The 24,227-nt window shown below is 45.5% G+C and overlaps 1 protein-coding gene across 6 annotated transcripts in view; it reads right to left on the bottom strand.

Annotated features, from left to right (window-relative positions):
* The window catches only part of LOC118511266 (probable G-protein coupled receptor CG31760), a 61,949-nt gene that overhangs the window by 4,419 nt on the left and 33,303 nt on the right, over positions 1-24,227 (bottom strand). For 3 of the 6 annotated variants that reach the window (XM_036054136.1, XM_036054139.1, XM_036054137.1), the window contains 11 exons: positions 21,174-21,464; positions 16,187-16,373; positions 15,218-15,416; positions 14,979-15,143; positions 14,298-14,900; positions 13,719-14,127; positions 12,185-12,393; positions 11,695-11,944; positions 11,088-11,371; positions 7,914-9,639; positions 4,087-4,485 (listed from right to left, as the gene is read on the bottom strand). In XM_036054136.1, coding sequence (XP_035910029.1) covers positions 9,576-9,639; positions 11,088-11,371; positions 11,695-11,944; positions 12,185-12,393; positions 13,719-14,127; positions 14,298-14,900; positions 14,979-15,143; positions 15,218-15,416; positions 16,187-16,373; positions 21,174-21,446 — 2,643 coding nt within the window. In that variant the 5' untranslated portion in view covers positions 21,447-21,464 and the 3' untranslated portion in view covers positions 4,087-4,485; positions 7,914-9,575. Of the gene's footprint in view, positions 1-4,086; positions 4,486-7,913; positions 9,640-11,076; positions 11,372-11,694; positions 11,945-12,184; positions 12,394-13,718; positions 14,128-14,297; positions 14,901-14,978; positions 15,144-15,217; positions 15,417-16,186; positions 16,374-21,173; positions 21,465-24,227 lie in introns of those variants that run through there. The other 3 variants (XM_036054138.1, XM_036054140.1, XM_036054142.1) reach the window with 3 other exon arrangements.

Raw genomic sequence — 24,227 nt, 5'->3', positions numbered from 1 at the left:
GCAATTCACGCTAATGCATGAGCTAAATTGAGTTTAGCTTAAAGTAATTCCTGCAATAGAAGAATTTATACCGAGCTGCTGCTTCGTGAGAGCATGCCTTGCTCGAGTGAAGTTAAAAAAAAATAGCTTGTAATTTTTATATCATTGAGTTATGCTCATTTGTGCCACTTAAAGCATTAGGAATATAAGCTTTTTTCTTGGGGAAGTTTATACGATGTATATTAGCCTTCACCGGGGTGGTAGAGGCGTAGGTCTGCATACGGCAGAATAGGGGTTCAAATCCCATCCGGACCGATTTCCCGTATTCAGGGTTGACTTCCCAACTACTTGGTATCATTAAGTCTAGTAAGCCAGATATGGCAGGCATGACCTAAGAGGCCAAGAAGAGAGAGACTAGGCTTCATCACATTTAAAATGTTCATTACTTGCTACCTCTCCGCCTTTGCTGCTAAATCATTATAATTCCTCCGAAAGAGATCTACCCAACAAAAATAGTTTATTTATTGCTAACATCTATGGATAGTCTAGTTGAACAACGGCGTGTCCTCCACAGGAAAGATATTTGTCACAAGCGCCATCATTAGCTCATTTTGAGTGATTATCACATGGACGGTTTGCATAAAGCCATCAGACGTTCAAGCTTAGCTGATCCTTGTTAAATTCTGCTTCTCTTAAATGCAACTGCAACAACGATGAGCTCGAATCGGATTGTCTTTATCCAGCAGTTGAAAAGATGATCTTAAACAAGAAGTTGTACGAACAAACTGGAGCAAAACAGTCACAGTTTCTCCACTAATTTAGTCAGAAATGTCTTAAATCTTTTCATTTCTCCGTAATAATTTGTCGGTACATAAAATACATTATGACATTAAATGGAATGTTTTTTGAGCGTGGCAGTGGATTTCTTGTTGCTGTTAGTCTCATTAGACTGAAAGCTTGAACGGATGCTAGCTCAACAACTGCTTACCAACACGTGGGTACATGGTGCGAATTCCCGGTATGTGGCTGCGTGCGTCACTGGCTGCGTGCTGTGTATGGCAATTAGTTGGAAAATTCTGTAATGCTACCAGTAGGAATTTTGTTGTGATCAGCAGGATTATTTTTCCAAGAATAATACGCGTTTCAGAGACAAGTTTTTCAAACATGAATTCCCAATAATAAAAGATGACCGCAACATTAGCTTGAATATCCTCGACTATGTCTTCTAAAATGTTTTCCATTACCAAGCAATATTAACAGAATTGCTGTACAATACTTTCCTTTAATGGTTGCTTGTACCAATCAAACCGCCCCCCCCCCCCCCTTCCCTGCATTATAAGGGCCATCCCTAAACGCCAGCGTCACCTTGGCTAATCATATAAATAAGTTTAAACTTAGGTTGAATGAGTTTGGTAAGCTGGATTGGTCCAAAAAAAAACGGGATATCGCCCATCGCCTGCAAAACCTTCTAATTGGTTCTCGAGGCCGCCCCTAATGCCAATCCGAGCTGCTTGGAAGCTTGAATGTTGCTATAAGAGCGGCTCAGCCCCAAACAACCCGTTATTCTCGGGAGCGCTATCGAAACCGAGTGCTTCACTGAGTAACCTTTTAATCCGATTACAGCTTTAGCAGGGAATTTGAACCAAATTGGACAGCGTTCAGGCCCTGCGGCCCGAAATGAAGTCAGCGTCAGGGAACACACCCACAAAAAAAAAAACAGAGCAAAGTACACGCTTGAAATACTGTCGGAATGATTTCCGGATTTTGCGTATCCGGGGAGCGTAAGGGGAGGTAAAGAGCTGCCACAAAAATCACCCCGGGGGTCAGAATGGAAGTGGTTTTGATTCGAGAGCTCGAGTGAAGGCGCACAACAAGTTTTGGGGCGCTGCGGATACACGCATGAGTGGCATTTAATGAAAATACACTCCCACGGGTGGAAAGGTGTATGAAACTAAAGCCGTTTTGAACCGTCCATACCCGTGATGTTCCGGGAAGGCTCCACGATTTTTGAGCGGTTTTGGGATCAATTCCGATGGAGGCTGTCAGGGATGGTTATGGAATCTTACGGGTCTACTACATGAAGTGGACATGGCTATAATGATGCATAAATTACGCATTTTTATGGGGTAGCATTCTCAATCTCAATTTGTTTTGGTGTAAATTTCTAGACCCTATCTAAAAATGCGGTAGATTTCTTCTCGCAAAGATTAACCTGTACTGAAATCGATTAACTTGGCAAACAGTTTAGATGATGATGCGGTTGTGGTTGATGTTTAATATATTCTATAGCTTCATAGCACCATATTAACCTTCCTTGTGTAGTATTGTTGTACATGAACAACAGAGAGAAACGATGAACTGTATGACCAGATGTTCTCTCCATCAAAATGAGCTCGACAGGTCTAGGGGAGTCATTGTATGCCATCACCATGGTACCGGATGTGCCCAGACAATTAATCCTATTTTCACCATCCAAATAAATAAAGGATTAAGTGGTGGAACATGGTTTCACACAACAGAATTAATGCTAAATCCCACCATAACTTACCACCCTGATTCTCCTGTATGGATCTGTGTCTTCGTACCAAGAACTAGCTATCCAGCTATAATTTACACTGGAAGGCCAAGACCTCTTGACGTTGAATTGTAGGAAAAAGAAACTTACCCATAAGGAGCTCTTCGATACATGGGAGCTTTCAGGTTTTCCAACTTGAAGTTTAAGCTCTTATTACACTTTTCTTTTAATACTTCGTTTTTAGTTCTGATACTAGAATTATGTGAGAGCTTAGACCTTCACGGCAGTTAAGTGAATAAATCCTTAAGAGGAATTGGCCTTTAGGCAGCCAATATTGGCTTATGTTTTATTTATTTGAAGCTAGATTGCTGGATAATTTTCAGCATGAGGAAAAACTCGTGATAGTATTTGAAACTACTGTAGGCGTGAAAGAGATTGGCGCCGGAGTAAAGCACCAGGCGCCTCCACCGATACCTATTAATATTCGTTATTTTTATTTAAATAGTTTCCGTAGTGAAATTAAAAATTTTGGAATAAATTTGCATTGAGTGTGTACCACAACACGACATTTTCCTCTACTTTACCTTCCCTTTATTCACGACAAAAAAAAAATCTCCCATACACCCAGGCTCAAGGTATGCGACATTTTCGAGCTCAAATTCCAAGAACTGTCAAAACCACATGTTGCGCGTGTCGAACCAACAAAAAAAAAAAAAAAAAAAACCCACCATCATGTGGTTTCAAAAATCAATAGAGAAAAAAAAAACTGCGGCAAAAATCTACGGTTCACTTCACAAGTGAAATCACTCCTTTCGCTTTATTAAGAGCAGAATGTCAACCATACGACAAGCGTATCCCCCAATCCTGTCCGCAAAGTAATCCAGATCGAAGAGCTGGCTGTGATTGGACAGCATTCCTGTGCGCGGCTTAACGAGTGACACGGTGAAGGTCAAAAACCTCGACCGAAGCCTTACGGAGGGTTGTGCTGATGAAATCGATGCATCGATAGGGTATGGTAAAGGTTTTCTGAGCCCATGGAAGCTAAGAGCCGCTGCCGCTTCAACGTTATTAAGTACGTGCTGCACAGTAAGTAGCTTTTCCGGTGCGGTGAGCTGCTCTAGTGGCCTTAATGTTACTGGGCGGTTTTTTTGTTGTTGCACCCAACGTTCCCAACAAATTCAGCTCGATATATCACGTTATGCGGCGGTACATCATCGGATTTGACTCGATGGTTATTTCGATAACCGGGAGAGATCCGGCAGTCAGACACAGGAGTCAAGAGACGAGTTATGAATTTCTACTCGACATGCTGTCACTGCGCTTATCCTCCGATCCGACCGGTGTCACACAATCTGAGGTGCGCACAGACAGCACCAGTGTAAGGCCGGCCGGAGTGAATGTATGTATTGTAAAAGGTCAAATGGTGGCTATGGGGGTTGAATCAGTGGTTCGATTCTAGATTTGTAGCACGATGGCGTCCGGCTTGTTGCGAAATGTGATGCCGACACCCGGATGCCGGACAGCTGGGCCCGTGTGCTGGCTTCTTGTTGGTAATTTAAATTTTAATTAGTTTGATTGATGATGATACTCACGTTGATGGGAAAGTTTTGCTCGTTTTTCCCGCCGTCTCCATCGCTGGTGCAGCTGTGTCCCATGGCTGGTTCTGCTTCGGGAACTACCACCACACCCTCCCCCCTCTGCCACCCGTGACCGATTTCCGCATCCGAAAGGATGTCACAGTCGAGGAAAGCAAGGACGTTGTAGCTAGTTGTTTCGTTCGCCACCGCTCCACCAGTTGATTGTTCACTTTGGATTCATTTACGGTCCTTCGCCTTCGGTGCACAGGAGCGCAAAAAGGGCGGCGGGAGTAGTTTGCTTCCCGTGTGTCGGTGCGTGTGGGTTTGTGTGGAAGCGCTTTGTTGAGCGTGCCCTGGTGACGAACCTCTCGACCATAATTCCGTAACACTTGTTAGCATTTCCCAGCTGCAGCTCTGCAGGACAAAAAGGGACGAAGAAAAGCAGCATGTAAAACATGGCAGGCACGAGTTTCTACTATGTTTAAACTAACTGGAAACTGGGTGGGAGAAAAAACAGGCAACACACACACGCGCGCGAGGACGAGCAACATAACTAGTTTGCAACTAATCAGTGAGGACAAGGGATCGGAGAAGGTGTTGGTGTGTGTGTGTGTGTGTGTTGGTTCTCAGCGGTGAGAAAAGAGCATTTTGTGCGTCAAACAAACGACCAACTTGGCAACGCCATCCCAACCAACCCGGGGGTGACAATAATTCTGAAGCGATGAAGTAACAATTTTCAAAAACAGAACCACCACCACCCGGAACCAGCCGGAAGTTGGGTCTTGTCCCTTACTTTTTTTGACCGAGCGAATGAGGGAGCAGGGCGTCCCGTGGGAGAGGGCTAACCCTCTCTTGGCGCAACCATCGTGGGCTGTGGATGGGTTCGTGCGGTGTGGGTTACATGGAAATTGTAATTATTTAAATTGCGTTTTGATTGCAGCTGCCCGGGGAAGGTTGCTGTGTAACGTTTTGGTTTGTTAAGCTGTCGAAACTGGCTAATGGCATGGAGTTAGCAGTTGTGCGCTGTTACTCAACAAATGAAATTTTAGTTTTCAAAGCCATATTCTATTTTTGTTTTTGGGATGGTAGTGCAGTGAAGCAACGAAATCAATGACACTAAATAACCGAATGCTGCTTTCGTCAGCAGCACGCGTCTAATGTGTGTTTCGTGAAATCAATCACACATGAATTGATCGCATTCGATGGTCACAGAAAGAAAAAAGCGGGCGGGACTCGTTTTATTGCGAACGCTCATATAAGTTTATCGTGAAACGATGGTGCAGCAGCAGCAGCAAAAAACATCAGCAGTTTTATGAGCCACCAGTCAGTCAACCGGGCAGCCAGCCAGTGGCCATTTAGGTTGACGATTTTGTGCGAGTTGATTGATTGAAATAAAAGAAACCCGACAACGATTTGGCGATGATTTGAAGGGTGGTTTTGATTAAATCATTGACTGTTATCGTAATTGAGCTAGTGGTTGTTGTGGACTACTAACATCATCCTTTAGGTATTTCTATATTATTTTGTCTCAAATTAATTATTTAATTCGAGCAAACAAAACTCAAACTCAAACTCACCGGGATTGCTAGTCTTGGATTTACGGCGCAATTATTGTTTTCAAGCTAACTTTTCACTCTCTCTCTCTCTCTATACCGGGAGCTGTGGGAGACAGTTTTGACACTTTTTAGTGAGGAATCTTGTGAAAAGTTCCGTTGGCGCTCGTTGACTGACTGTGGAAGTAAATTAAATTGCATATCTCCAGGGGCGCACAGGCAACACACAAAACCTCCCCGAGCGGTGAGTCGTTGTGAAGTGCTGTGTTTGTTTTGGTCGGTTTGGGTGAACACAATTTAGATTAGATGGCATATCTTTAGAGCTGAGAGTTATGTGATATTGAGTGGAGTTTTTGATTAGTAAAAGATAATAATTGAACGGAAGGAATTTAATCCCGAAATTTAAAACAAATTTGAATCAAGTTATAGAGTTTACAGACTGAGTGTCAAACATGAAAGAATTGCTACGAACTGTTCGGTGATCCTGCACTATTTTGCTGCGAATTAGACTCGCCAGACGCCGGTGGACCATGTCATGAGAATAATACCGGACGACTCAGTATTTACCGGACGTAAAATTTTGTTTGGGCCGTCCCAAACATGGGCAGGGAGGCTCAAATTGAGACGGATGATATAAGACGACCCTTAGTGGTTTTGATAATATCTGCCAAGATCTCGAAGCGGTTGTAACGCTCTATAACTAACTAAAGAGTGAGAAAATTCAATTATTTGGTTAAAAAAATAAGTTTTTGAAAAAAATTAAAAGACCACAAAATGAAGACTTTTATGTAATTTTAAAGTGTGTGAAGAATTCCCTAACGTCTACCGCAAGGATGGCCTAACAACCAACAATCTGATTAAAAATTCTCGTGCTCAGATAATCAACGCAAGGACAGTAATTTAAAGCTTCATTATCTAACGCTTGCATTTTGTTTCTCTGCACTCGAAACATAACACACGGGGTTGATCTTTTTATTTCCTTACAAAAATAGACCTGGCCCCTTGAACACGGCCCTCACCCCCACTCCACATTCGTCCACAGCTGCCTTTGCTCTCCAGCCCGACTGCACTAATCTATTTGTGCATCTGACAAGTGGTTTCACAACAGGAGTACCGTGCACCGTAGCCATCATCCCTGGGTTTGCATTACGTCTGTGCTTGTACACGGTACACGGTGTGCGTCCAGTGAGCGTTAGTGAACCGAGGACAAATAAATTCAACCGTAACGTGTCTGTAATTTCCCATCAGCCTCACAGCACCGTGAACGGAACGGAAAACACGCACACGCCGACAGATATGGAGCACAAACTGGTGTGCAGCAAAATCCTTTAATCTCTCGACGGACTCTTGTCCCGGGTTTTGTCTTGGTCAAGCTTTCCTGTTCGTTTCGAGGTTTCGTCACTTACTTTGGCCTCTGTTGGCCCTCGTTGACACAGAGAGGTCTTTTTTATGTGTGTGTGTGTGCGCGCGCTACCCTTGTAACGGGTGTTTGTTCAACCTTTCCCCTTTTGCTACGGTTGAGCTAGAAAGCAGCGTGCCGAGGCGTGCTGAGGGCAATTATTTAAATTGTTCATCCATTGGCGCGTGTTTGACTACGGGGACCTGCACAGTTGTGCAACATTGTATTTGACGCGCTTCGGGGTTATTTTTCTTTTCTTGTGTATAACTTTCGGACCTTTCGATTAGAGTTAAAGACATTTGTGGGAAAAGTGCATATAAAAAATCCCAGTACAAAACTTTAAAGTAGGAACACATCCGTAAAGCGTTCAACAAAGTAAAAGCTAAATATTTTTTGAAAAAAATAATTCAACTAGTTGAAAGTTAGTTAAAAGCTTCGAAAATTTGTCAAATGCATAAAATAATAACCGATTATCCAAATAACCTCTAAGGCAATAACTATGGGGTTAACGAAGCGAACTGCAGCCACCAGGATTTTTGCACACATGAAAAGTTCTTTTGAAAGAGTTTTAAAGACAGTATTCAGATAGCCACACATTTTCTAACAACTTGAAGTGTAAATATAGAAAAACATTTAAAAAATCAACGACTCAAAATCAGTCTCATTTGCTTAAAATATTCCGCCACACTGTATAGTCCCAACGCCTGAAAGTATGCAATCACTGCGTTCAGGATACTCTCTGCTAGTTTATATGACCATACCAGTGTGAAAATGAATGTAATGCTATCTTGTTTCACCATTTCATTTAAAATCTCACTAAATTTACCTTCATTAAGCTACATATCGCATGATTACATTATTAAGACCCTTTTATAGCAATTACTACTTACCTTCACGAGGTCCCGTATGGTTGGCCTGTCGTTCTGCTTGCACTGCTACCACTTTCAGGGTGCTATTCTTCAGACAAATCGTCCCATCAGCCAGATATCCTTCACCATTTCGTTTCGTTCCAAGCAGCATAAATCATCCTCGGCCGTGGGTTTTGTCGGATTTTTTCACCCTCGTCTCTATTTACAGCCGTAAACTACGGTGAACAAAATAAACAACTGTACCGCGCGGTGAAGAAGCAGCCCAACAGTTCATCCGGCAGCTGGTAGCTACTACAGCAACAACAACATGCCTTACGGATAGACGAGTGTTGCTGCTGCCCTTTATTCCGTTGTTGCTTGCTGCTACTGTTTGCTTGGGTCAAATTTAAGCGTAAAACATGACCAAGCACATCGGTACAGAGAAATTGTGTGACCGGGGGTCGTCAGTCAGGACAAGCTAACAAGCATAACAGACGGCCGGTGGCAGTAATTACAAACACGCAAAAAACTCACAGAATCGCACACGCACGCACACACACACATATATCGTCGTCAGCCAACGGTTGCAAGTGAGGCGGGTCGAGAAAAAAGTGGGTAAATGCGGACGATTTTACCGACCATTGGCTCACTATGGTGGGTAAAGTAATTCGCTCGACATCGTGTCACTTGTTTCTCTTCATTATCACGTGCTTGGAGATGGTTGGTTCGTTTGGTGCCTTCGCTTGCCGGGTCCTTTCGGGCAGGGAAGGTTGTGCAGAATGTCCTTCATTCTGCGGCCATATTTAATGCGCACTCTTGCTGCTGCCGTTGTCGTGCCGCTGAAGGATTTATGTTCTGCTTTCCCGGGAGGGTTTGGCCGCTCGCATCACTCAGCCTGTCCGCGACACAAGGGGTTACAATACCAAAGGACAACAGTTATCTCGTGTCAGCAGCACCGATCCTCTCGCTCGCACTCTCTCTCTCTCATACGTACACGGGTAAGCGTTGATCGACGGTGTCGCTGGTCGAGTGTGTGCTCGTATCGGTCGTATCGACAGTCGTCGTGCAATCGGGCTCGATAGAGGCATCATCCGTCCGGGGTGTGCTTCTGGTCGAAACGGTCGGCGACGGTAGCGAGGATGATACGGGCGAGGGCCCTACACCATCCCCGATCCGTGGCACGATGTGGTTGTTGTTCAGTCGATTATGCTCCTCCGGAGCTTCCCGCCCGACTACGATCGAGGTCATTTCCCGCGTCGATGGTTTGCTTTGATTATTATTGCAGTTATCGTGATCGTTGCTAGTGGCACCGGCAGCAGCAGCAGCAGCAATCATGCGAACAGGATCGCCATCACCGCCGGGACCACCGGCTGGCTGGCTGACGGAAGCGCTGGGAAGGATATTTACGTTGCTGCCACTGCAACTACTGCCATTGTTGTTGATGATGTTGTTATTGTTGTTGTTGCGATTGATACCGGGACCCGGGTCGGCTTTTTTTGTGCTGCTGCTACTGCTGATGACGACGGTGGTGCTGGACTTTGCCCGGTTCGGTTGGTTGACGCTGTAGTTGATGTTGTAGCTAACGCTGGGATGGTTCGTACTGTCCGTCGCCGTGTACGTGGCAGAGTTGGATGAGGAATGGTGTGGGCTTGTGTCGGTGTCTCCCGTCGCCGCCGTGTTGTGTTGTCCATCTCGGTTGCCTTGTCATACCTTCTCGGTTATTCCGCTACTGTTGTTTGCCGTGGTGGTCGGTGGTTGCGATGCAAAGCTGCAACGAACGGGGCGAAGAAAATGGACGAACAAAATTAAGCAAATAAAGCAACGAACAACCATTCCGAGCGTGCAGAGATCGTTAGAGATGGTAACGAGTGTAACGGTGTACCGCAACTTCAAAGCGAGCGTCTTGCCAGCCGGTCAGGTACTGCAGCTGAAAACCTTTCTCATCAAATTGCATCGCAACTGCAATCATACGCCTGTTCAAGAATGCGTTTTATTTGATGTATAGGAAGTTAAACAAGAAAAAAGGGCTTGAATGTTACGCTTACAGTGATTACAACAATTTTTTTTTTATTCATGAGGAATGCCCTGGGCGCATTGCTACAGCTGTAATTGAACTTTCCAAAAAATGTGTAGAAGAACATGTTTTGTTAAACAGTTTGATAAGTTTTTCTAGTTTAAAAGAAATCCATGGAGACGCCTGGTGTTTTACAACGTGCATTGGCTGCGTACGTTTAGTACTCGCATCAGAACACAAGAAAATAGTTGGTGGTAATCTTATTACAGATAATACATGGAATAGCTTTTATATACAAAGAAGGCCTCAATGATGCCCAAAAATAAATATGCGAAACATATCATTCTATATTTCGAAAGTAAAAGTTATATGGAGACGCCTGGTGTTTTACAATGTGCATTTGGCTGCGTACGTGTTGAACAGAAACTTAAGATTTTAGAATTTTATCTAATTTGAACAGGCTGCATGCAATATCAATTATGAACAATTTAAACTAAAAATTGTATAATAATACGGCTTACAAAGAATTCTCCTATCAGGCTCAACACATAAGTTCGTGTTTCTATTGGAAAAGGCGTATGGAGACGCCTGGTGCTTTGTATTGTGAGCTACTTACGTGGCGGCAACATTAAATGTTTTATTTTTATTCAATTTAAAGTATTATTATATTTTGAGCTTTCATATAGTTAAAATCATGATACACTTGAAAAAAAAAGTCCAGTTTCTCACATCAGAGATAATTTTTAAAACTGGGAAAATGAGTGCATTTAACGGGAGTATAAAGAATGTAGAATCATCATCACAATCGATTATTCCGCCCGATTATTTAAACTTTTTGCAACGTTCCAACTTTTAGCTATAAATTATTATAGGCTCTCATTCAATCTAGTTGCGTAATTTTCCATCTGGCTTTCCCAAATCATGTTCCCTCCCACAATCACCACCGTGCAATCGTACACAAACAAAATTTTTGATCGTATCATAAAATTTCTCTCACCACAAACCACCGAGAGCCGCAGCAGCAGTAAAGCAAAACAAAAAGTGTTATAAAGTTTGTGTGTTGTCGAATTCAAGTTGCTAGTCTGGATTTTGTTTTGGGTTTCAAATGAGTGATCTTTTATCCCCCACCTACACTGGATCCAACGGACACAATAGGAGAAAGCGAAAGAGAGCGAGAGAGTGATTTGATACCTAAAACTCACCCGATGGAGTTAGCCGTGCCCGAGTAGCAACTGTTCGTACCGCTGTGTCCATCCTCCGTGACGCCACTGTGCTCCTTCACCGAGTCGTCCTTGGTGTGTTTGTGCCGGTGCGAACCACTGCCACTGCCTCCGCCCGTTCCGCCGCCCGCCCCACCGAACGATTTACCGAGCGGGCTTTTCATGGTGAAGTAGCCGCCCGGTTTCGGCTTCAGATGGCGATTGTTCATTTCCATGTGAACAATTTTCATGAATTCAATTTGAGCAGCGAGTTTCTGAATTTCTTCCTTTGGAGGAAACAAAAATGAAATAAAAAATCAAACCATACACACACAGCACGGCGAGGCCGCGCAATCACGGATAGCGATGGTTCCATTGAATGGAAACGAGTTTTCCGATGGGTTTTTATGAAATATGTAGAAGTGAAAGAGACAGGGAGAGAGAGAGATAGAGAGAGAGAGAGCGAAAAAACAGCATGCATGCAGAAACCGGTTAAGTGAAGTGTCGAATGCAAATGCCATGAAGGTAAAATTGAAAAATCAGCTGCCACCGTGGACGCAGGCACAGCCGGGCTGCGGTCAAACGATCACATTTCCCTTCCAGGACTCACCTTTAGCTCTTCGTTCTCCTGATATAGGTCGGCAGTTTCTTCCGGCACCAGCCCGATGCCGTTGAGCGAAAAGGATGCGGTGATGCCGCGTTTCCGTGCCCGCTGATCCCACTGGTCGCCCTGGCCGCGCAGTATACGCAAAACTTTCGGACCGAACACGAGCGCTATCGTGACCGAGGTGGAAAGCTGCGTCCGTATGAACCCGAGCAGGTATTTAATATCCGGCCCCGCCTGGGGGAAAATGAATAAGCTGGAAGAGCACACAGAGAGAAGCGCACGGCGCACGAAGCGAAGGATTAATTTTTCAGCCAAAATCGTCCTCTAATGGGGACGTTGAGGACTTAAGAGTTTGCCCACCCGGGCAAGAGCTGAAGGCCATTTCCAAGTCCTTAAAAATTCGCTTCTTAAAGGGGCAGTTAAAATGGCATTAAAATTCGTACAACCCCTTGCTGCTCGGGGCGATGATGGAAGTAGAGTGATCGATACTCACTGAAATGCTACCATGGTCGTGTTGACCAGCGCTATGTTGTAGATGGCGTACGAGATGAGCTTGGCCTCGTTGTACAGTGATTCGGCATTCCGTACGTTGTAGCAGACGCGTATTCCCCAGGCCAGAAACAGTACCTCGCCGATGGCCAAACTGTGGTCCCACCAGTTGTACGAGCACTGCTTGAATATTAACCCATACTGGTCCTCGATCTGCAAAAGTGAATTGCAAAGTAAATAGTCAAATGAGGTGAATTAGCTTTTATTGGGTCAATTTCTATAACTATCTCTCTCTGTTCTTTGTCTAATGGCCTTTTAAGGTCATGCCAAGATATGGCGGCTTACTAGACTTAATGATACAACGTAGTTGACTAGTCGATCCTCACAACGGGGGAACGGTTAGAATGAGATTAGAACCCCGGTCTCCATGAGTCCATGAGGTACCACAAACATGATTTGTTAAAAAGTGTTCCATATAATTACAACCCTCTTTTATTCTGGTAAAATATTTTTGAAAAATCGAGATTTGTTTATAAAGTAAAGCGATTTATTCAATTGTTACCTTAATATTGCTGCCTGCTTTTTTAGCATTAACCAGAAGATATTAACTTATTTGAAGCGTCCCTGTTTTTCATTTCAATTTATTGCTCAATAAAAATAGTAATACAAATCATCCAAACTTGTTGTGCGTGTTTAGGTATGATAAGAAAAATTATAGGCACCAGCCACATGTAGGAGCTTTATCCATTTTCAACGAAACCAAACCTTACCCATCCGATGTGTGTTTGCACAACGAATTATTTATGTATTGCTGCACGTTATGGGATCATATTTCTCTCCGACGATAAATGCCTCAGCGTCATCATTTTCGCTAATAGTTTATCTAGATTTGCTTCCCGGTTACGTGATCCAATCAAAGCCCCGGTAAAAGTTGCCACATTGCCAGCACCGACAAGCAACGTTGGAATCCCTAACAACGTTTATAGCTGTGCATAACAAATAAAACGAGCCTGTGGAAAGGCCCTCGTTCGGTTTAATGAGCGAAAAACAAAAACTCACCACCGAGCACAGCCCGTCGTCTCCCTGAGCCGAGCACGGTTTTGGCTCGGTACCGTGCGAAAACAGGCAGCACCGGAACAAGTTTGGTGATAATGATTTTATGGCTGCCCGGAGGAGTAATTAAGCGGATTATTATTAAAAATGTATCGCTCGTCCCGATGTGTAGGGCAATTCACTGTTGGAAGCAGTCGGTCGGCAAACGGTCAGTGCCAACGAATCGCTACCGATTCGACCCGCAATCAGTGGTTCTACCCCGGCGCAAAGGTAGAATAATAATAACCTTACCGGAACACGCTTGTCCTGTGACGGGGGCGTAAATTAGGAACGATGCAAAATTCTATTAGACCCTTGGGTTGCTCACTCTCCCGTCTAATAATTGGGTATGTCCACCCGCCTAGCACACGGCCATAGCATAGGTTCAGCACGCACATAATCAGCCCGGGTTGGGATGGAGTTAAATTTCAATCGTGCGGTCTTACCTTCTCTGCCGTCGGTGGCGCTGAGAGTGTCCAGGTGCCAAGGTAGATAAACATGACCAGCAGTATCGGGACCATCCACTGGAGCAGCTGCTTGTCGGTCAGCTTTACCTTGTGTGCGGACTTGACGCGGTAGGTAAGCGACACGCGCCAGGTCTTCATCAGCAGCGCGGTGTACGTCACGCAGAAGCCCATGTGGCGCGTCCATTTGGTGGCGATGCACGAGTAGGTGTCGAGGATGGGAAAGATGGCCGCCATCTCCAGGTACATGAAGGCACAACCGAGCAGCGTGATGGTGAGAAAGATTGGGCTGGCCACCTTGAACACTTTCACCTTCCGGTGCTGATACATGTACAGTGCGAGCACGACGGTAAACCCGGCGCACATGACGGAGAAGGTGAGCAGTGTCGTTCTGCGGTAAAGGGAGAGGAACCACATTAAACCTGGTGGGACTTGTGTGTGTGTGTGCTGTCAAGTTAAAGGTACTTTAAATCCGAGTAACGATATCTTTGAACAGGTATTATAGACATGATTTGAAATTTTAAAGCATGTAACTATTTTAAGAGATCTCTGCCGGCTCACCTGAAAGCCCAATTGTAGCTCGCTAGGCATGGTTCCGGTCCGGTGCAGGTAGCACACCCGGGCGCACATCGCACACAGACAAACACCTCCTTGTAGTAGGAGCTAATATTATCTCGGTACTCCTGGTACGCCACCTCCATGATGCTCCCGTTGAACCCATCCGGATGGCGGAACGAATAAAACCCATCCTTGCATCGACACTGATAGGCTCCACGCGTCCAACCGTTGACCACGGTTTGAAGTGCACTGCCCGCTGCCAGCACCATGCCCGGTCCACCGGACGTCCCGTTTACCAAGCTTTGCATCATGGCCGGTACGCCGGTTGTGCCGTTCGGACCGAGCGTTAGCGACGCCGAGCTGATAACACTGGTGACGACCGGACGGTACTCACACCGCATGCTGTGTACGTGACACTTGTGCGACCCATGAAATGCTTCGATCTGGCGCAGCTGCTCATCCTCGCCCAGCTTGAGGTTCCGCACGAACGGGTAGTATTGTCGGAGGTGTTGGTTGTAGCTAAGGATTTCGAAGCGGTTCGGATTGTTGCACTGGTTCACCTGCAGATCACTGATGTCGATGTCGATGCTAAGAAATCCGCGTATGCTACGGTGGAAAGAATCGCTAGATTAGTCTAGTTGAAGAGAGCAGGAAAACAGAAAACACAGCCGGCGAAATAATTACCCATGCCGACCCATCGGTGGGATTGCGACGCTGTACGAAAGGATCCACTTCTTCTGGCCGCACGAATAGTATGGGTAGGTCCACCAGCCTTTGTACGAAATGTCTGGCGGTGTTGGCGTAAACTTTGGTGACCGCAAACCGGGCGACGACGTTTCATCTTCAAACCTACTCGAGGGAAAAAAAGCCAACTTTCGTTACTGACGCATTACTCGACGTCGTCCAGAAACGATGCTACTTGCCATGGATAGCTGGGATCGGGTTTGGTACCGATCGCAATCCCCTCGGCCTCTATCCGCAACGGTGCACCCATACCACCCGGTTCCTTGTTCCACCAGACGGAATTCGTGAGCAAACCGTCGGTAACGTTGATCGAAAGGATGCGTGCACTGGTGACGTGTGCGTCGGACAGCAAACCCTTGGCCAATGCATCAAGCAAACCTGCGGTGGGAGTCGAGTGGTAGTGGGTGTCTTATTGGAACTCAATCAACCGAAGCATCCAATCACGATCGCCAGTCTTAATCGCCGAAGCTTTTCATACGATACAAACACTCGCCCTGGAGCACCCCAATGCCCAAGATGTCTATCAATCACATCACAGCATCACGGGTAATGCTGCTTTACCATTTATGCACCAATTATCCTGCTTAGTGCAATCATACACCGATTAGGACGGGATTTGAATTGTGCGTGTTAAACTACCGGAACAGATGCGGAAGAGCGATAGTGAAGGGTGGCAGTAATGCGTATTAGAGAAGACCTTCCCATTGAAGACAGCGGCAAGCAACAAGTTCTTTGTGCTCGCCGAAAAGCAACACAATACAGCACAATTTTCAACGCTGATTGAACTCATCATTATCCAGCAAACAACAACATTAGTATCCAGCACAGTGTGGCCCAACTGGATTCTGCCCCATCCAGTCAATCACTGAACCCTTCAGATGTTTGATTGATTTCTCGAGTGTGATTAGTGATTGGAGTGAAGGGTGTACGGTGTGCTTCAGGCTCATTAGCTACACGCGCGCGCGCGAAGTTTACGCGAACCAGCATCTACAGCTTCGAGCAGGCACAAGGATCCTCTCAGCTACGGTTACGTCAATACGGGACGACCCCGACCCCGTTGCGTTATACATATTGCGCGAACGCGTGGAAGTTTTCTATCGCGTCCCATAGGGCCGGATGAAGATGGCGATGTTAATTATTAATCTTACCGTTGTGCCGGGACACACCCACGTCCTGCAGTACGACCGCGGCCAGGTCGGCCTTCTGCCGGGCGCCGGTGTACCGTTCCGGGTTGAGCGTTATCTTTAGCGGTCGGTAAAGCTTCGTCAGGCAGAGGGCGCCCAGGTTTTCCGTCGCGATATCGTGAATTGTTTGCAGAGAGTCTTCGATGGCTTCCTGTGGGAGGTGGGAAAACAAAAGAGAAATAGAAGGCATCAGGCAGCATGAGAGGGGGGGGGGGGTTGGGTGGGGGGGAGGGGGCGAGTAAACAGTACAAGCCTAGCTGTAGGAACCCGCCTATGACGTACGTAACGGTTGGAAGCTAGAGAACGCACCCGACCGAATCGTCAGTCTCGTCTGGTTGGGTTTATTTGATCTTATTTTCCCATTGTTTTGGGGTGAGCGCCAAATGGACGTGGGATGGTGGTTCTTTGTTGCCGGGACCACGGCGCTACACCGGTACAAAGACTGGGGTTTTTTTTTGTCTCGTCATGATTATATTTACCTCGCGGAAAACTTTATCTTCATTAATGCGAAGCGTTTTAGTGCGGAGAGGCGAAGTTTCTTTTTTGTTAGTTGAGTGGCAAAAGCAAACTACAAAATTGCCACAACTGTGGTGTGAAAAGGGGGAAAAAGTGTGCGAAATCCAAGTTGACAGCTTCCAGGTCCTAGGTGTGGCTGGGAGCATAGGTGATAGTTTAAAATTCATAACCGTTTCGTGACGTTTCCCTAGAGCTCCAAGGCAAGGTTGGGGATATTATTTTCCTTTTAAATAAATAATCCTTTTTGCCCGGGCAACCCCGGGAGGGACGGGAGTGTCCAGACGACCTCGATGTAGCGAGTGAGTGATTGTGAGATTCTCTCTATAGCTTCTCGCTGCCCTATGGTTCTGTGTGGGTTTAGCTGCTTTTTGTGACTTGCCCGAGCATTAAAATGGAAAGGAAACCCAACGGCGGCCACAGAAGCCCCGATGACCGCAGACGGCCCGAGAATTCTAAAGTCGCCTTCACCTGCGGGAAGAGGTCAGTCTATCGCTCAACGAATTCAAACACCGGCTTGTTTATTCATCATTCCCAATCCCGTCGGGAGTCTTTTGTTGGCCAACTCCAACAGGGAACGGCATTGAAGAAAAGTCTCGGTCAACGCAGTCGACAACCACCGCCAGTGTCGGAGAGGTTCATGATGATGTATTAGTAGTTTGAAGGTAACCGCTTCTTGCATCACGTCTACCCGTGTGTGACGGTTTCTTATCAACCACTAAGGATTAAGACTCACTCTGGGTGGGTTCTATCGCTTGGAGAATTCTGTTGAAAAAGCTTGCCTTTCCAGCATTCCATCATCTGCGCACGAAAACTTGAAACATCCCCATTTTCCCACCCCCTCTTCCGCCATCCCAACATTGCACACAAACACAGCACGGAGTGCATCCTTCTTGTGGCCGAGATTTAGCTACTTGGCCAGGGTTCTTTTTTTTTCGTTGCTCTCACTCTGCTCCATCAAAAGCCTGCCTCCTGATTTATTCACCGATGGGCGAGCAAAAAAAAAAAAAAAACACCACCCTTCGCCCATTTTCCTTTGAATGGTGATTCCGTTGCCGGGTGCTGCGAAGGATGGGGCCCAGGCCCACACGTACCCTGTAGGCACGTTTATTGAAATGCCCCGTGGGAATGCTGATTTTCTCGTCTTTGGTGTTGTCCTCCCCACTGAGACTGTTGTTGTGGCACACTTTTCCGCAGAGAAACTAATCAACGCGTCGAATGAAATATTAATCGAGTTCTTGGAATTGGACGAGGCATCCGCACGGCTTGCGGATTTTTTTTTCTCTTCCCTTGCTCTCAAATCTATTTCTTTTGTCTTTTGTCCGGCGTGAAAGAAAGCACACACACACACACATAGGAGGAGGCCTTTTGGGACCGACGACGACACTTCAATCGATTAGCATCCGTTTCCGATTTCACATACAAGCACACGCCACATACGATAGTTTCAGGACGTGATGATGATGAGGAGAGGGGGGGGGGGGGGAACCGTCCTGGATGTCGGGGTGTGTGTGTGGCGCACGCTGTGCTAATAAAGTACGAGATTGTGCAGAAATTGGCCCTGACGAGATTTCCTTCTACGCGCTTAAAGCGGATGCGGTTAACGATCTTGATCCGGTGATGGGGGACGGCCAAGGGTAGACGAGACACGCCGAGAATGTCCTCGTTCTGCAAAGTAAATGCTTATCGTGCGGTTCCCAGTGCCGAAGGAAGCCTCCAGACAGAGCCAATGTTAGATAGGAAGCTAATTTCCGTACGTGTGTGTGAGTGTGTTTGTGTGCATGGGTATTTAAGTGGCGTTGAGCGTTAAATAAGAAGCGAAAAGGAAGCGCCGTTTGAAGCGCCCCAAAACGGAAACGATTTTCGTGCCGACTGCAAAAAAGTATAAAAATGAAACAAAAAAGAAGGGAAAGAACACACGTTCGGAGCATTCGTGACATTCGCGCAAGCAAGCGAGCGAAAGGATGTAGGCCGCGTGTTGGGTTCCCGTACGGCACACACATCGTTCGGCTTTGGTTTGAAGTTTGAATATTTTATGCAGCCAATTCCCGGCCGCCACGGTTGTGTGCAAATACGCCGGGCACCGGCGCCCATGTGGCAAGTACTTAAAGATGGCTGCATTAAAACAGGTCGACCATCTTTGATGTGTTCGGCGCGGTTCGGGGTTGAGCTGGGAGCAACTGGCATCGGCTGGCAAGTGATGTATGCCATTTTTGGGGTTTTGACTTGCCAGAAAGCCAGACAGCGTGTGTGTGTGTGCATTGCAGGGAATACTTTCCGTTTACGATTGTGCCGTTGCCTTAAATATTTCATTAACGCCATGTCCATGAGCGTAAAATGCGCATCGTAAATTCGTACGACTTTCTATTAAAGAGTCGCACAGCATTACGGCCGGAACGCATGCCATTACGCACATTTACCGCGCGGCAACTGAAGAGAGGCTTTTTATTTCGGTGCAGCTTTTCCGACGAGTTTTCCCCGGAAATGGGAAGAGATTTATTTATGAGCACAATCTATTATCATTTGCCTGCTGCTGCTGCTGCATATTTAATGGAATTCGTTTTTGAATGTTAGCACGGTTAGCACGATTAGGATGTTTAATTACATGCTCGGCTTTGGACATTTTGGGGGAATTCGGGGGATTTGATATGGAGGATTTTAAGAGTTCTACACACAAATGTAAACATCAATTTGACAAGCAGCGTTACGAAGAAGAAGATTATCACGAATAAATTAAATTTAACATATATCGGTTGGTTTTATTTTCATCCGACATTGCTAAGATTGGAGGAAATCTTCTTCTTCTTCCTCCGCACTAAAACCTCAAAATGCCTTAGCCTTGTGCAATTCTGGCTGTCTGAGACTTGATAATCTTAAACTTGGATTTGAACCCCGGTCCAAGTCAAGAATATCAAGAATGGCGCCTCTATCGCCCCGGCCACTGATCCGCCGCCGGAGCGCTATTAGAGAAGTACAAACTGCCACCGTACGAATTTTTGGAAGTCTTCAGTATGCTCCATTTTCCTGAATAATTCATCTTCAAGATTGATTGATTACGTTGTTGCTCGACGGTAGTATATTATGAAGGAAGCTGATCGTCTGTCGTCAAAGTATCGTGAATGCGTCACCATCAACTAATGATCTAAGTCTCAGTACGACGATTATGCATGGTCCATAGTCTCTGAGGTATAGAAGAGATGTCTAATGCGAAGATCTGGATACAACAACTGAAAGTCTTAGAATACGTACAATGCTTGTTACACTAAAATCGCGCATTGTTTTAATTGTGTGAACGCTTGTTTTGTCCTGGTCTTGGTATCATATCCGGTTCATTTAATCCCTTCAAACTTTTTTGCAGTTGGCAATCGAGGTAAGGCTGTCCTTAGTGAATAAAAAAAACTAACTTGAAGTTGCTGAACATGTTTTTTGTCTGGTGGATCTATTTATTGCGGGAATTTTGGACGTCGTAGTTTAAAAATTGAAGTCACTTAAAAAAAGGCTTCAAGATTAAAAGCTGAAGTCACTTTAAAAAATCAGTCGGATTGATTTCTGTCAAACTTTTCTAGACCAATGAGGCGAGAGAAATATTAGGACAGAATCTGCTAGACGGGCTTAAGATTCAGTTCAACTTTAATGGCAGAAAGTTTAGCCATTTTTGAGAGGTATCTTGATGATCTTCATTGTGATTTACTAGAGTCGGTATACATCACCACTTTAATGCTTAAAACATCGTCGTTTAGACTAGTTTGTTTTTAATCTATATAGAAATAGAAATAAACGATAGTATTGGAAAAATGGGACATTAATTGTCGTTAACACGTTCCACTGCCAACGACGAAAGGATGCTTCTCCGTGACCTTTAGAACGCAACTCCTTCTAAGCAACGCTCAACTGAACTTCAGTGAAGCTTTGAAGAGCGAAGGAAGGAGACGCGACCCAACCCTGAAGCACTTTCCTTCCAACTGTTAATTAAATGAAGCGTTTAATTTAATCATCGCTATGCTTTCCACCATGAAAAACGTGTTTCTGGCTCACAACCGTCTAGGAGTGAGCTAAAAGACGCCGTTGGTTAAGCATCGGAGCTAGCACGTTTGTTGCGTAGAATTTGTGGACATTAAGAACATAGTTTAGCTAGAAGTAAAATATTTTTATATAACTTTCTACAGGTTGAGGCACCGTCTATACACGCAATAAAGCCAAAAAAGACATTGCAATACTGAGCTACTGAAAGCTGTTGCATTAGTTTATGATCGATAGGAAACTTGATGCGTTGCAGGATAATTTTGTTACCTCCCGTAATACACTGTGCGTGAAGGAAGCGGTGTAGTAGTGTGGGTGGAGGGCGGAAAATGTTTCTCCCAGACTCAAGGGCACGCTCTACGGTCTATGATTGATGATGATGATGATGATGGTAATGATGGCGATAGTGATGGCTTACCTCCGTCGGTGTTAGGGAGTGACGTTCGGTGTAGAGGGTCGTCGCTCCGCCAGGCACCACGGTGTCCTGCTCGACCGGGTTGGGCACACCGGCACCCATCCCCGCGCTGCCACCGACCTCGCCGGCGTCCCCGACGCTACTTCCATCGCTTGTTTTTAAACCACTTGACGGGACAGAGCCGGCGCACCAGCTTTGTGCTAACAAATTCAATATAATGACGATTCTCCATCTCCAGGCTATGGCTAACCAGGGCCATAACGCAATTTTATGCATCGCGATGCGTCATGGGACCTGCGAGGGAGTAGAGAGAGAGAGAGAGAGAGAGAGAGAGAGAGAGAAAGAAAAGATGAAATAAAACACAAACATTGCGAATGAATTTTGCTCCGCTAATGGTTTTGTGTGTAACGTAATTTATGGAAAGCAGTTCCCCTGATAAACTTTACGTGGGCCGGGCGAGAAAAGCGCTATCGTCAGATGAAATACAAACATAAAAGGTCAATAAGCTGCAAAACGCCGGGCCACATTCCCAGCCAAGAAATTGATTATTTTTCCTCCGGTGGAATGCACTTCCATAAAAAAGGAAGTACAAATTAGGGATATAAATTTTCGAAAATTTTATACCATTTTTTTGATTAAGCTCATACAACCTTGAAAGCTGTGGGTGGCAGGAAAACGAACCAGCGAATGAAGAACAGTAAGTACATGTCAAAGGAATGCCGGCAGAACATTTTACTTCCGTTTCATTAAGCCACGACCGTAAATGCGCCGGGCTACTGTGGGCATGCCAGAACGATTAGTGCCACTGATGATGGTCATTCGTGCCGACGGTTTCGTTAGCCATCCATTCCGAGCCGGCTAAAAAACATGCCTTCGTAGGCGGGTTGCCGAGGTTGCACAGGAAATAAGACGATAAAAACACCTACTCCAAGGTGACCGAGGTCTACACATTCCGCGTACGAAGTGTACGCTGTGAACTGCAGTCAGTATCGATAAGATTTCCACACCGATGCTTCGCCATTGGTGTGCGATGCTGGCGTGCGATAAGAGATGCACAAGATGGTGCCGCGTTACAAACTCCAACATGGCGGCACGGAGCGCTCCCGGTTCCCTCTGTTCTAATCAGTGTGGAAAATAAATTAAATTTTCTCTCACCGCTACCGCCTGCCTGCTCGCCGGTGAAAAGATGGTTTGCGACGGCTGAGATTGATGGTTCCAATGATTGCCCACCGTCAGTCGCTAGCGCCGGGATGTACGCGACAAGGCAATGTCTGCTCGAGAAAACCAAACCAAACCGAGCCGAGCTGAGTCGAGCGAAACACACGCCAGGCGAGCTTGCTCTAAACGTGATAAAATGGTCGGGAAAGTGTTTGTTGTCGTAGTTCGCATTCTTGTCACCTCGGTTGCGCTCAGGTATGGCTGGACGTGGGACACTTTCGACAGCGCGGTGGGTTTTGTTATTTGAGTTGCGCCAATGTAACGTGTTTCGTGTAGCGTTGGAATTGTGGTGGTAGGTACGTGGTGGTAGAAGTGCTCGGATGTCGGTGTGGTGCAAAGATTCTTTTTAATTATTCTCCCGGGTTACGTTTCTTTAATTAATTTAAAGGTGTAGAGTTACTGGAAAGGCTCTAAAAAAGGGAAAAAAGAACATATGATTTTTTTTAACTATCTAGACTACTGAGTGGGGCGATCAGGAGGCGTTTAAATATCTAGAGCAGGAGCGGGAACAGTGGCGTCGGTCTTCAAACGGCAGGACCGGGGTTCAAATCCCACCGCCTCTCCGTACGTAGGGATGACTTCTACAATATGGATAAAATCAAGTCAAGGGAAGCCAGAAATCGTAGAACAGGGGCCTTTAATTTCAAGCCTAATAAGCTGCTTAAAAAAATTGAAAAAACCCCTTCAACTTCTTAGTTGTAATTATTTTGTAGCTATATTTGGACGATCCTGATTATATGATTGGGTGAAAATAGTATTGTAGCGATAATTCTAGGACATCAATCTGTATTCAGTAACCTCGATCGAATCTGACGCATTTCTTCCATCTATGACTGCAGCCGGTCTTCGGTAGGTTGAAGCTAGACTTGATCCTGCCAACGAACCTACTGAACTTCTTAACGCCTCGAGCCACTCGCTGGTCGTTGACGAGCACACCTTCGGGGAGTGTGATCGACTTGCTTATTCTACATTCTTCGATTAGCTTTGATTAGCTCTGTCAACAATCGCTTCGAAAGAGTAAAGGGACTACCGGATGTTTCAAGCTGGAGTCTCTGACTTGAGAGATTTGTTCGAGCCCATAATAGGCACGGTTCTCTAGAAGAACTTGTCTTGAGATTTAGGTTATTATTTGAATTTAAAATTGTGAGATGGCACCAGGACTTTATTTTTTTGTTGGTCTTAAAACTAGATCATTGGAGGTCTTTCATAACAGGTACTGGATCACAACCAACCAAAAAACTACTAAAAAATGTTGCAGTAGTTGCCAGAAAATATAAACAAATGTGAAAATATTCAACATTTGATAGCTAACGTTAGCTTATATGTGTCTGATCTTGCGTAGTTATCTCACCATGGCATAACCAACATTCAGCATATTACTTGATCACAATTCCTAGTATTTGACTGTTCAGCTGCAAACCATCCGCATGAATGACGTTTTGATAAGTAACCCACACTGTGGACCGCGTTGTTCAAACATGGGTTTCAACAACCTTACAAATGAAATAGTATCCTCACTTCCGCTCGTGGAGTTCAGCGTCCGTCCGAGCGTTGTTGGAGCGTTGGATGTGAAGACTACTACCGAAAAACCTGTTCCCCTTTCCAACCGATGCGTCTTGGTAGGCTGGCAAAGTGTCTAGCAAATGCAAACCGGCGACACACGAGCATCATGTGTGAAAACAAGAAAAGAAATCAAATCAACTGAATAAACACCGAAAACTTGTACACGCTGGGCGCATGGGTTTGCAACCCGTGTGGGAACGGTGGGCAGATCTGCGCTAGTAACACGAAACTTGCTGTACAGATCAGGCGTGTGGCAAGATGAAGTGTGCATTGATA

Source organism: Anopheles stephensi, chromosome 3 (assembly GCF_013141755.1).
Source record: "Anopheles stephensi strain Indian chromosome 3, UCI_ANSTEP_V1.0, whole genome shotgun sequence".
Taxonomy (NCBI): domain Eukaryota; kingdom Metazoa; phylum Arthropoda; class Insecta; order Diptera; family Culicidae; genus Anopheles; species Anopheles stephensi.
This window is presented reverse-complemented; position numbering and strand designations above follow the sequence as displayed.